The sequence below is a fragment of the Puccinia triticina genome, chromosome 13A, assembly GCF_026914185.1.
Source record: "Puccinia triticina chromosome 13A, complete sequence".
NCBI lineage: Eukaryota > Fungi > Basidiomycota > Pucciniomycetes > Pucciniales > Pucciniaceae > Puccinia > Puccinia triticina.
Window position 1 is genome coordinate 4584844 of NC_070570.1, and position 13104 is coordinate 4597947.

Sequence of the window (13104 nt, forward strand, 5' to 3'; positions counted from 1 at the left end):
AATTTGGTTCCCAAAACCATTTTGTCAGAGAATGACCACCGTCCTCTAAGAGATTTGGTTTTCAGAACCAATCTCACAACTTTTTCCCAAATGTTGTGGGATTGGTTCTGAAAACCAAAACGGTTGGTGTAAAGGATATCAAAACCAAAAACGTTGGCAGAGCGGTTCCCAGTGGCAGAACCAAATGGAAGTTCCCACAAATATTTCTCGGAACTGTCCTGACATGGGCAGGCAGTTCTGAAAACTCAATCGTGGTATGCCAAGGACTGCGGGCTGCGCAGCCATTTATACCATTTGATATATATTTGAAATATCCCCCAGTTGCTTTCTCCGACTGGAGACTTGAAATTCCCCCAGTTGCCTCCACAACTCGCCCATCATCGATCCCCTTTGGAACGAGGCCCTCCGCCACTGGAAACTCCTCTTCTCCCTTGTCGGCCATCACCCCTTCTCAAGGAGGCCTGGGGCCAATGGCTCGGCCAGCGCCAATCGTCCGCCACCCGCTTCCACTCCTGTGTGTGTTCGTGGGTGGGTGCTTACTGGTTTCTTCCCTCTTCAGGAAGCAGAACGTTGACTCGGTGCTCTCGCCGGCCAATCCGGCATGGATGACGGAGTTTGTCGACGAGGCCTACCAGACCATCGTCCTGGCCCACCAGACGGTCACCACGTGGGTCTTCTTCTTCCGGGATTGCGAGCCTGGTGTGTTGAGCCAGGCATTCGTTTTTGTTTTGCAGGGGCCAGTTTGAGGACGAGCAGGTGAAGCGATCCCTGCATCCGCTGATGGTTGAGTTCCTGCGCAAGAAGCGCCGGAGACTGCTGGGCTCGTACAGCCCGAGCCATCTGATCAGCTGGATGAAGCATCCCCCGCCGGCGCAGGAGAGCGAGCTGGCGGTGGTGTCCATGCGGGCGGCGCCGTTCGACCAGGCCGGCACGCTTGTCCAGCTCGACGTCCGGTTCCGCTCTCGCCAGAGCCTCAAGATCCGCGACAAGCGCGGGCTTGTCGTCTTTGGCTCCCACTCCGAGCCCCAGCCCATCATGGAAGTCAGTCCCCTTTTGTGCCCTTTGTTGCTTCCCTCTGCTGAGCCTGTTTCTCTCTCTCTCCCCAGTACTTTGTCTTCCAGAAGCGGATGGGGCAGGTCAATGAGTTTTTCTGTCTGCTCCAGCAGGTTGACAAGCATCCCAAGCCGGATTGCTTGCCTGTCTAGCATCCCCCTGTAATAAAACTGTGTCTATGACTGCCCTTGTCCCAAGTAATTAAACAAGCTCGGCTTGGAAGTGTTGCACATGGATCTGCTGTGGCTGAGTGGTGTGTGTCCAGGAGAGCCAGATTGGCTGTTCTCCTGTGGGAATGGCCAATCCCGTGCCCCTGGAGTGGAGTGGTTGAGTGGGAGGGCCTGTACAGAAATTGGTGCGCGCAAATGTTTCCTGGAACCAATGATGGCCCGGAAATGCTTTTGGAAACCAAAATGTGGTTATTGAAACCATTTGGCTCACCAATGTTGGTTATCCACACAGATTGGCCAACCAAAATGGTTTCAGGAACCATTTGGCTGACCAATCTTGATTTTTCAAACCAAATTGCCAACCAAAATGGTTTCTACAACCTTTTGGTCAACCAATTTGGGTTTTCAAAACTGTTTGGCCCACCAAATTGGTTTTCAACACTTATCAGCCAACCAAATTGGTTTTGAAAACCATTTGAAGTGGTTTCAAGAATATTTCTTCAACCAGAATGGTTTTTCAGATATATTCAGAACCACCTGAGGCGGTTCTGAGAATATATTAAAAATATCTAAAAATGGTTAGTCCGACTCGTTCCTCAGGACGTCCAGGACTGAGTGTATTGGAAATATTTTGAAAACCATTGAAATTGGTTTTCAAAATATTTTTTTGCACCTGTGGTGTAGGAGAAAGGATTGTGGCAGCCCACCATTATTGATTTCAACACAAGCTTAACCAGACCTCATCATGATCAAAGTTGATTGTCCCAGATTGGTAGAAGCTGGCTGAATGTGCCTGGATGATGCATGGTCAGGTCGGGACCAGAATGCTCGTACATGACTTGGATTGAAGGAGCGAAGATGCATCACGTAGCGACCAGGAGGTTGAGGGTGTTGGCTGGTGTAACACGTATGGTTTATGACCAGAGTCGGTGCCACGTTGGCCATTCGGACTCGGGCAGAAACTCGTTTCGGACGGTGTTTGGTCGGTTCGATCCCCTCGGTCGTCAGCTCGAGCCCGCCCCCCGGTCTGTCTAAGCCCATGTTCCTTGCACCACCATTTGTCAAGCTCCAGCCACAGACATCCACCCCAACACTCTGAAAAACAAGCAAACACACTCGAAACAAACGGACAGAAACCCTCTCTCAAAAAATGGTTAGTACTCCGATACCTCTGTTGATTTTTTCCCATCAAGGCTTGCTCCGCCGGAGAGGGACCAGAAGACACTCGATGTCATAACGGCTTGACTGACCCACAAACTTGCTCAATATGCTCTTTCGAAACAGGCAGATGAAAAGTCAGCAGAGGCCATCGCCGCCAACTCCTTAGCAGCTCGAGCCGCAGCTGGACAAACCATCAGGTTCGTTGTGATTTGAATTTGGCTCGGTTCTATTCAACTCCACATAACCATAAGCAATTCGATCTGGAGCTTCTTTTGACGCTTGGTTCTGTTTTGTTCTCTGTCCAAATCCGATAAAATTCTACGTTGGTTTCTTCAGGCGACGAGCAGCTAACTTACCATCGAAGGCCAAGCAAGGAGATCGGCCTACGTCAACTCGAGCCGCTGGACATGGTGGCAGTAGTAACACGATGATGAGACTTTACACTCAAGATGACCATGTCGGATTGAGGATGTAAGTACTGTCACCTCCTGAACGATCAAATGCGATATCTATCAAGTTATAGTCGCCCTGTAAACATGACTGACATGCGTGCTTCTTTTCTCTTGTCGAATTGATTGGAACCTGCAGTGAACCGGTCGTAGTGCTAGGACTGTCTGTGGTGTTTGTAGCTTCCGTAGTCTGTTTACATCTGGCCAATAAATTGATGAGGTGGTTAATGAAATGAAAAGAGAAAACTTCAAGAAAAGAAAGCCAGAATACTCTCTTTTTCTTAATCGATCGAGCTTACAGTTGATCACATATCATTTGCATTGACTTTCCTGTCCTGTTTTTTTTTTTTTCATGGAAGCAAACCGATTATCGCCCATCTCGCCAACCTCACTCTCCACTAGCCTAGTTTTTCATCATTTCGTTTCTCTCTCACTCTCTTTCTCTTCATCAAATGTTGCATCTTCTTCTCTCACTCCGTCGAAAGCTGTAGAGAAGAAGGCAAGAAGCGGAAGAATTAAATCTCATCTTTCATACTTTGGCTCGAAGTGGATGAGGATGCCTTTTATTTTACGAGATCTTCTCTCTCTTCTTTCTCCTTGTTTTCTTGCCCGTTCTCTACTTTCTTTTTTAATGCTTTATTGCTTTTTGCAAAAGAAGAATACTAGGTCCAGACTGTTTGGTTTGTTTTGGGCTTTCCAAGAGATATTTAGAGCAACTCCACCGCGGGTGCTACCCCGCGAGGTGCGATGCTATCTGACATTCACAAGCGCCCACGATAACAAAATTGAGGGCCACCTGGGATGCTATCCGCCGTGAGCCTTGAGAGCGCACTCAGAAGCTCACACCAGGAAAAAAAAGTAGTCACTTGATGGCAAGTGACATGACACAGCTTTGTTTTCAGCTCCAACACTGCTCCAATTCTGCTCCTCTCCAACAGCACATCTAGGGCTTGCATGACATGTGTCAGGATCAAAGCACTCAATGTGACAAAACCAGATGATGCTCAGCTTTGGCCCTGGCCCAGCTGATGCTCAGCTTTTACCCTGGCTCAGCTGATGCTCAGTTTTTTCCCTGGCCCAGCTGATGCTCAGCTTTGGCACCGGCCACCTGATGACCATCTTTGACCCTGGCACAGCTGATGCTCAGCCTTGGACGTGCCTCAGCTGATGCTCAGCTTTGGCCCTAGCCTAGTTGATTTTCAGCTCTGGTCCTGTCCAAGCTAATTCCCATGTGTTTCCCTGGCCTGGCTCAGCTGACACTCAGCAAGCTGAGCATCAGCTGGTCATCTGGCCCAGGACTGGATCAAAGCTGAGCATCAGCTGGGACAGAATTAGGAAAAGGCTGAGCAAGGACTGGTACAAAGCTGAGCATCAGCTGTGCCAGGACTAGTAAAAAGCTGAGCATCAGCTGTGCCAGGACTAGTACAGAGCTGAGCATCAGCTGGGCACGGACTGGTAAAAATGTTTTATTCCAATTCTGAGGGTGAGCTGTGTGAAAAAGCTGAGTATGAGCTGAGCAAAAAAGCTGAGTATGAGCTGGGTACCAAAGCTGAGTATCAGCTGGACAGAACTGAGGATCAGTTGGGCTCATCAAAAACTGAACAGGACCTCCTTGGTAAATTTTGGAAGTTGAGGAGACAGTTGGGAGATTGGGGTAGATAGTGGATAGATATTGGATAGATGTTGGGCAGCTGGCTGGAGCTGGTGTGATGTCACTTGTCATCAACTGACTATTTTATTTTCCTGGTGTCAGGTGGTGCAAAACATAGGAACACCTGAGTTCCCCAATAGCTCCCATGACACCTCAGTTTCTGACCAGCCCCAACACCCAGCCACTACCTCGTCGGGGCTTGGTGAAAGCCGGGTTTAGCTCTCAGGATACCTGTCGTGCGGTGGGTGCCGAAGCAGGACACATCAGCTTGGGAGATAAACATGGCAAAACATTAGTACCGTGGAAAGCTCCCGTGGTGGAGTTGCTCTTGTGAAAAATGAGCCCTTTGGTTGCTGGAAAGTGACCAATTGTGAATATATTTTGAATCTAGATTGATGGAGCGTCTCCATCGTGGGTGCTAAACCGCTTTGCTAAACCAAACATGCAACCCAAGCTAACTGTGCCTCTGGCCCTCTTGAGAGCTAAATAAATGTCATGTTTCCAAACATAGAAACAAGAAGACATTTCTTGGCATTCTTCCACTGTCTCCCCCTAACATCAAATGACACCACATCTTTCACATACCATAATTGGCAGCTTGCAGTGCAAGGCTGCCTTGGTGCAGGTTGCTAAAACTTCCCCAGTTGCCAAACTTGAAGTTTTGGAAACTTCAATACATAACAACTTGTGGTGGAGATGATCCCACATGCCTTTGTGTTTCTCTCCAAACAAGCTTCAGGAGTGGCTCAAGTGAGAATTTGATCTTATAAGATAGGATTGTGTTTATACAACTCCCACAAATTGAAGAGATGGCTCAGACAACCGGCAACTGTTTCAGGACATCCTGACATGTTTCCGGGACCTAACATTTGTATGTGTGTGTTTTTTCCCCCTCCATTTTGAAGCAACAGGATAAGTTGCCCACCTGATCCCCAAGATGTTCTTTTAGCCAGGATTCAGATAAACTAGAGGCCAAGGCGGCTGCGCCGCTGCAGAGAATCAGGGGTTCACTTCACAGCATTCAAAAAAAAAGTTTCCTCAAAAAGACACCGGGGCAGCAGGCCGGCCTGCACACTAATAATTGTGTGGCTTTTTAATGGGTTAACAAGCAGAGAACTTGCCTTTTTTATTCTTTGGCTAACAGTGACACCTTATAAATGAATAACACAGCTTTGGATTGGGTCAGTTTGTAAATTGCATCAATCTCAATTTCAGTAATCCCAAATACAAATCAGAGCTCTTCATTACAAACAAGCATGCACTGCTCAGCTGAGCTGGCTTTGGATATTTCAATCAGGAAACTAACAACCAGGAAACTTTGATTTTGTAGAAATGAGTTGGATGTCAAGTGACCATGTCAAAAATAGTATACAGTCACTGATAAGGAAAGGGGGAATAGTCATGGGCTGGAGCTGATAAGTAATCTGTTCTCTATCAAGCTGGAAATGAGCTGTTGTCCTCATGTAGCATCAGTCAACAATGTAGCATCAGTCAAAAATGTAGCATCAGTCAACAACTTACATTGATTTGAACTGATGAGACCTAATTGCAGACAATACTTTTCACCTCCAGGATTGTCTTCCTCAGAGATATACATGTTCATGGAGGCCCTAATCATAAGACATTGTGGCGGCCAATTCTGTTTGCTCATAACAGAAAGTGAAAAAAGAGAGGCCAGGGCTAGTGAGATGAATTGAATATGATTGCTTTTGACAACACAACATGTAGAAGTGATGATAATAATTTGGAAGCCTTTGAAAGGGCGCCTGGTACACAGTCAAGGGTTGGGCAGATTTGCAAAGCATGGTGCATTTTGTAACCTCAGGAATGGCATGTTCCTGCCTGCATATAAATCTTTACTCTCCAAAAAGATCCAAACACATCTTTTCATACCTTTTATTTTGAATCAGCTGGTAGTATTGCACAAAACACCTATCATGCAATACATCTCGATCCACGCAGCCATTTGAGTACACTAAGACAAGGTCGAAGAAATGCAGAGAGGGGAGAAAGATTATACTATGAACATGTAGTTTTGAGTATGGCATCTCAATAGGAAAATCATCACTAACAGAATTTTGAATAGTGGTCTAAATAGATATGCATAAACCAATTTTTTTTCCTAGCCAAAAAGGGAGACCCTACCGACGTGAATCAAGTTGACGGTTTAGAAGGTACCCACTCTATGTCTGTCAATTTGCCGAGCCAAAAATCTTTCAAGATCGCGGGTAGTTTGATGCCCGTGACCTTGTTATTCTGGTCCAGGATCACGCCGTTCTCGACCAGACTTACGATCAGCCAGGGCATTGCTGCAGCGGTGGTGTTGTGAGTGTGGACGTAAGCCGGCTTGTCGCTTCCTCTCTGGCTTGGAACCGGCTTGCTCTCCGGGTTGCCTTCTCCTGAGTCCTGATTTCCCGTACAGGGATCGGGACACAGTCGGTGCACTTTGGAGCGGATCCCCGAGCCGCCGGGATTGGTAATCCGTACAGTTTGAGGCTGAAGAGACCTAGGTATAGATGTGCGGTGGCTGAGTGTTGGGAATTCTGTCGGGAGGATTTCCCAGGCAAACACAATTTCATCAGTTACCTCTCCCCATCTTCCCAGCCCTGGGATCCACGTCTCAATATCATATTTGTGGTAGGCCGATGCACCTAACTCCTGACTTGACAACTCCAAGACCCTTTTGTTTTTGGGAAAGACGTCAATCAATGGCTTCACCAAGTTTTAATGGATAAATCCATGTTTTTCAAGAACAAAACGAAATACCTCTATGGAAGATTAAGACTGGCAACAATCTGAATCTGAAGCTCGAGCATCTTTTGAAGCATCATCTCACTCGTTGCAAGGTCAGAGTGGGTGATAGCCATGAGTTCAACTTTCTTAAACTGATGAATTCGGTATAAGCCTCGACTTTCACTTCCTCTCGCGCCAGCTTCGGCCCTATAAGCTGTTCATAGACTGACGAGCTGGATGGCCCTCGATGGGAATGAGGGGCAAGCCTTGTTGGGGAGGGTTGATGAGTGAAAGGAGCCCACGAGGGGGATTTTGGCCGTTGCGGCAAGAGATGCTCTAACGTTTGATCTCCTTCCTCCGAGTTGGTGTCGTTGGTCTTGTGGGTCAAGACGAAGTGCGTGTGATTGGATTCGCCCCCGTCCCGGGGAGAAAAGCCGCATCGCTCTGAGAGTTCGGTTCGGACAATGTCTGGCCCCGGGATGAGATTCCAGCCGGACTAAACGGCAGTGGAGATCGCATACTGCGTTAGCGCGAGCTCGAGAAAGGCCCCGTTGCCGAGCAGAAAGGGGAACGACGGCCCGGTTGTCTTCTGTCCGTCTGTGAACAATAACCATCCTAGTTCGGTCATGATTTTGAAATGGTCCCGGTGAGGGTCTGGTGGGCGAGAAGGAACTTCGAAAGAGTTGAAGGGCAGTGGGTTGGCAGAAAGCGTTGAGCCGGAAGACAGAGAGACGATCTCGGATTGTTCGTACGCGCCAATCGGAACACTGGGGTGGATGTTGTTGGGAAGTTGTGTGGCCAAATCCAACAGGTGTTGTTCCAAGGTGACCCCATCCTTGGATAAGTTCAAGATCACATCCTTGAGGGCGGCTGCCTCGGAGTGGTAATCCTTCACCTGGGAAGCAAGCTCTAGATTCTGAGGCTGGTGATGGTTGGGTTGCTTGCGGCTTTGGTGGTTTCTGGATACATGTTGTCGTGGTCACGCGCAGCCCAAAACCTAGACAACACCTAGCCTTTTAAAACACCGGCTTGCAGGTCGGAGATACCAGAGGGGCGTGGCAGTGGCGTAGTTGTCAGGGCTTTTAAATGCTGGATTGTCTATAAAATAGACCTTGGCTTGCTTGCTTATGTCCCCCAGGGCGTCCTCTGCCGCTGTACTTCCAGCGTGTGGTTTGTCCTCACCCCTCCGCTGTTGCACTTGCGCAGTTTGAGGGGCTAATCTCGTTGGCCCCCCTTTGCATAATGCCTTCAATGCGGCGCGCTGGGGGCCATCCACCCACTATTTTAAACCCTGCTAGACAGGGATGGATAGTGGGTCTAGTTTGTGGTGTTTAGATTTTGTGTTAATAACACTTTTTTTATGATTTGTTTTTTTTTGGAAGGGGGAACCCTTGCATTTTTCTGTAATTTTGTTAATTTGTAGGGGGAACCCTTGATCTTTGTTTCTATGTTTCTCTGTCTTTAATAAACTTGGATATGTAGCAAAAGGGTATTTTTTCTCAATTGAATTCTGCAAGAAATGAGGTAGGCTAACCAGTGGGATAAGATGAGAAGCAAGAAAAAAAATAAAGCATGTAATATAAATTGAACTGGGTTGTTTTTATTAGTAAACTAGAGGCCAAAGCGGCTACGCCGCTGCAGGGTGTAAGCCCCCCCCCCCCCCCCCACTCCATTTACCCTGGCAAGCCCCGGGCCCCGCCTTCCCCCACAGGCAGCAAGTATCCCACTCAATTTGTGTGGGCCCTTTCATGAAATTTCAGAAGACTGGTGGTGAGCAAATGTCTGAATGATGGGGCTGAGGAATGAAGCAAACAGGAAAACTAAGCATCTATGAAGTGCCAAAATAAGCTCCTGTCCTCTTGTTGACTACAATTGGTGATTCCGTGTGGTATTACAGTATTAATATGGGTTATTTCTGATGCAGAGGGTCTGGATAATACGACTCTTCTCTCAAAATCTCCCATTCTGTTGAGATATGCTACTTAGAATATCCTCATGTGGGCTGTGCTTTAGAATGGCAATTGAATTATCAAAACTGATGTGTTGTTTCAATTTTCAAACTCTGTATGTACATTCAATTCATTGTATTTTGATTATTGTTAACAGTTAACCTCTCAATGTCATGGACTCGGTTTTTTTGCTCTCATTGGTTGGCAGGTTTGTGGCTGAAGAAGAAGTTCAACAAGCCTTGCTTGCTATCTTGAGACCAATAAATTGTTCAGGACATTATGAGCAAGTGCAATATGTTTTTGAAATTGGGTAGGAAATATACCCTTTGCTTATCCAGGAAGCAAGGGAAACAACAGTGGAAATTCAAATCTAACCATCCTTCTGAAAAAGAAGAACATCACAACAATTTGTTTTGGAATGTATACCAGAGGCACCTGGCGTATCCGGGCCAGCAGGGCGATGGAGGTCGAGCTGAGTGAGATGGGAGGCGCCAAGGAAGTCCCTGATGGAGAGGCCGGAGTCGGCCATAGTGAGGGCCTCGATGAGCCGGACGAGCGCGTGGCCGTTGCGGATGGAGCCTGAGAAGTCCGAGGCAGTGGCCAACTTGCAGGCCCTGATCTTGTTGTTGATCCAGCCAAGCAGGTCCCGGTCGGATTCCGAGAGCTCTTTGGCTGCACACACCACCACGACGTTAGGTGGGCCTAACACAAACAGCAAGAGAGAGAGAGAGAGACTTACAAGACTCGGCGCCCGCTTTGGAGGGCGACTGACGCTGTGTGCTTCGTCAAGGCCTCAGCTGATGGAGCCCGAGAAGTCCAAGGCGGTGGCCGGGCCCGGATCTTGTTGTTGATCCAGCTGAGCAGGTCCCGGTCAGATGCCGAGGTCTCTTCGGCTGCACACACCAGCACGACATTAGGTGGGCCTAACATAACCAGCAAGAGAGAGAGAGCGAGACTTACGAGACTTGGCACCCGCTTTGGAGGGCAACAGGCGCTGCGTGCTTTGTCAAGGCCTCAGCTGATGGAGCCCGAGAAGTCCGAGGCGGTGGCCGACGTGCGGGCCCGGATCTTGTTGTTGATCCAGCCGAGCAGGTCCCGGTCGGATGCCGAGAGCTCTTTGGCTGCACACACCAGCACGACGTTAGGTGGGCCTAACATAACCAGCAAGAGAGAGAGAGAGAGACTTACGAGACTCGGCGCCCGCTTTGGAGGGCGACGGGCGCTGTGTGCTTCGTCAAGGCCTCTACTCGGCTCCGAGCTGAAGATCGTTGAGGTTATGATTGCCCGGGGACCCATTGGGGCTCTTGGCGGTGGGGGCGAGCCGATGAGCGGGGGACTGCAAGCCCATCAACACAGCCACGTCTTTCTCTGACAAGACGTCCGGGTTGGCCGCCAGTCTTGCTTTCTGGACACGTGCCTGAGAAATGGATGGGGATAACAGCCAAGGTGAAGCTGTTTGTACCTGATAGCGGGGATAGGGGCGTGGAGTGATGAGGAGCAGTGCTATGTGTGGGGTGCAGAGGGCAGGCGGTGAATGTGACACACTTGAGTTAGTTCCGGTAATTGCTGAGTGGCCACAGTGCGGATGGCAAGAAGAGCGTGGCGGATGGCAACAAGCTCGTGGCGGATGGCGACGAGTCTGTGGCGGATGGCGACGAGCCCGTGGCGGGTGGCGACGAGCTTGTGGCGGATGGCAACAAGCTTGTGGCGGATGGTAAAGAGTTTGTGGCAGATGGCGACGAGCCCGTGGCGGGTGGTGTGGGGCAACGGTCAGGATATTGTTGGGCAACAAACATGACTGTGCTTATTTAAAAGGGGGAGGGGTTGGCAGCGGATTGTCCCCCCAGGGGCTCCGGTTTCGTCCTACCCCCTCCCTGGGAGCCCACTAATCACTTGATTAGGGCCTTCCTGGACTACTCTAACAACCGGCCCACTTTTGCTTGTTGCTTCCGCACAGCTGGAGGGTCATCCATAGGGCCTTCGGGCCTTTGGGGATTTCAACATGTATTGTGAGATTTGTGGGCTGTTTGTGCCATTTTGTGAGAAAAAAACACCCCAAAACTTAGATCCAGAGGTCTAGGATTGTGTGGATTTAAGAAAGTGGGATAAGCTAATTTAAATATCAAGAAGGGTAGTGAAGGCTTGGCTGAACTGAAAGAAAAAAAAACATGAATCCAAATGCAAAAAAAAAAAAAAAAAAGATGGAAGAAAAAGAGGGAGACAAGAGAAGTGATATTCAACTCAAAAGATAATTCAACATATTGAAATATCATGAAAGTATTGAAATCCAGAGGGAAAGATGCTGAATGAGGGCCTCTTCTTGAGATCTGAAAGACATTGATCCTAGTAGCTTAAGCCAGATTTTTTGGGGCATTCCATGCAACAATTTTTACGGTTGAAAGGGATTCTTTAAAAATGTAGGTTCAACAGGAGGTGGGCAGATGTAGTGTGTGGGTAGAGGGTTAAACATGCAAGAGGAGAGTTGCAGAGGTAAATGGTGTTAATCAGGAGAAAAATAAGAAGGTTGCTTATAAAGATAACTGTGATTTTTACATTTTGCACTGGAGATGTGGAAAAAAAGATTCAAAGAGTTAAACTTCAATTGAAGTGCTACATGAATTCAATCAGGAATCTTATCATCCTATACTGGACCATATTTCAAAAGGAATCCAAGACCAGTGATACACATGCAAACAAGGATTATAAAACATATTTTGGTATTATTGTACCAAGGGATTTTAGGAACAACTTCATTTCTAGTTTTTGCTGCTAATTCCTGAGAAATGGTAGATTTGCTCTCAATTTTTTCACCTGCGTTTGTCAAATCAACAGGAATGCTTCTGTGGGAGGATTCTAAATTGCCAGTATTTGTGAGTTGAATTTCACCTTCCTTCTCTTTGCATCCAATTTCTGCTACTGATTTATCAGAAAATCTTTCAAGTACTTGACAGTTAGCATAAATTTCTAAAGACAGAGAAATACATTTAGAATCAAAATGGCTAACATACTTGCTTGAAACCAAGTCATCCACTTTGTCACATTCATCCTCAATTTTTTCACCAGAATAGGCATTTGTGTTCTGAGAAGATCTAGAATAACCAGTGTTTGAAAGTTGACTGCCACATTCAGTTTCATGGATACTGATGATTGCCTCAGGCTTCTCAAATAATATCCAGAGTAGATAAAAGAGTATTTCAGCTCATCAAACTATTTTTTGAAAAGATGCAAACATTCACATACACATTCAGCTGCTCCAATGTCAAACCCCTTATTTGAGGGATGAATGATGGGGGATTGGCCAACAGGTTCAGCTGCAGCTTGTGGTACTTCCAAAATATGGCTGAGCTGAAGGTTTGTGGTACCAGCTTCAAAGCTACAACTAAAAAACTGAGTAAAACACCAAATAGTTAATCATCATACTTGAAGATCAGAGAGTCATAATGAAGCAAAGAGCACTTAACTACAAGGATCAATAACCAGGAAATCATGACAAAAAATATAAAAAGATATTTTGGAGAATAGAATAGGCTAGTGATTGTGGGACAATGGTGAGAGGGTGGGAAGTAGTGGTTGATAGATTTTTTTGTCCCTTTTGATGAAATATATAATTGTGGCCTATCCCAGCCCACATGGTCTTAACAAGAGGCATCTTTGGGTACATTCTTTGAGAGCTGTTTGAAAATGTGTAGCATTCTGCTAATATCTGCTGTAGGGTTTGATGGACAGCAAGTGTAAGGAAATGCAGTCAAGGCTGAAATGACTGTCAGTGAGACCCCATGTTGGCACCAATAAACCTCAAAGTTTCTTGTCACCTCATCAAGTACATGAAACAGATAATTCAACTAGTTCCCTCCCTCATACTTGTTGAGTGGTGAGACATATACAAATCAAATTTCATCTTACTTATGACTTTGACTCAATGTGAATGAGGATTGCTT

The 13104-nt window shown here is 47.1% G+C and overlaps 4 protein-coding genes across 4 annotated transcripts; 2 read left to right on the forward strand and 2 right to left on the reverse strand.

Annotated features, from left to right (window-relative positions):
- Positions 1–605: 605 nt before the first annotated feature.
- PtA15_13A414 (uncharacterized protein) lies at positions 606–1205 on the forward strand (the record flags this gene model as incomplete). The annotated part of the gene is made up of 3 exons (XM_053162610.1): positions 606–667; positions 735–1041; positions 1107–1205. 3 exons carry the CDS (start codon positions 606–608, stop codon positions 1203–1205), a joined length of 468 nt encoding a protein of 155 aa, XP_053026569.1.
- A 1168-nt stretch (positions 1206–2373) lies between these two features.
- PtA15_13A415 (uncharacterized protein) lies at positions 2374–3235 on the forward strand (the record flags this gene model as incomplete). Its single annotated transcript, XM_053162611.1, has 4 exons — positions 2374–2376; positions 2508–2581; positions 2721–2855; positions 3193–3235. The coding sequence occupies 4 exons, from the start codon at positions 2374–2376 to the stop codon at positions 3233–3235; spliced, it is 255 nt and encodes an 84-aa protein (XP_053026570.1).
- Positions 3236–9360: 6125 nt separating this feature from the next.
- Positions 9361–10462, reverse strand: PtA15_13A416 (uncharacterized protein; the record flags this gene model as incomplete). Its single annotated transcript, XM_053162612.1, has 7 exons — positions 9361–9416; positions 9602–9868; positions 9906–9939; positions 10001–10059; positions 10127–10167; positions 10221–10279; positions 10355–10462. The coding sequence occupies 7 exons, from the start codon at positions 10460–10462 to the stop codon at positions 9361–9363; spliced, it is 624 nt and encodes a 207-aa protein (XP_053026571.1).
- Positions 10463–11807: 1345 nt separating this feature from the next.
- PtA15_13A417 (uncharacterized protein) lies at positions 11808–12654 on the reverse strand (the record flags this gene model as incomplete). Its single annotated transcript, XM_053162613.1, has 4 exons — positions 11808–12099; positions 12175–12323; positions 12407–12553; positions 12628–12654. 4 exons carry the CDS (start codon positions 12652–12654, stop codon positions 11808–11810), a joined length of 615 nt encoding a protein of 204 aa, XP_053026572.1.
- Between the last annotated feature and the right edge of the window lie 450 nt (positions 12655–13104).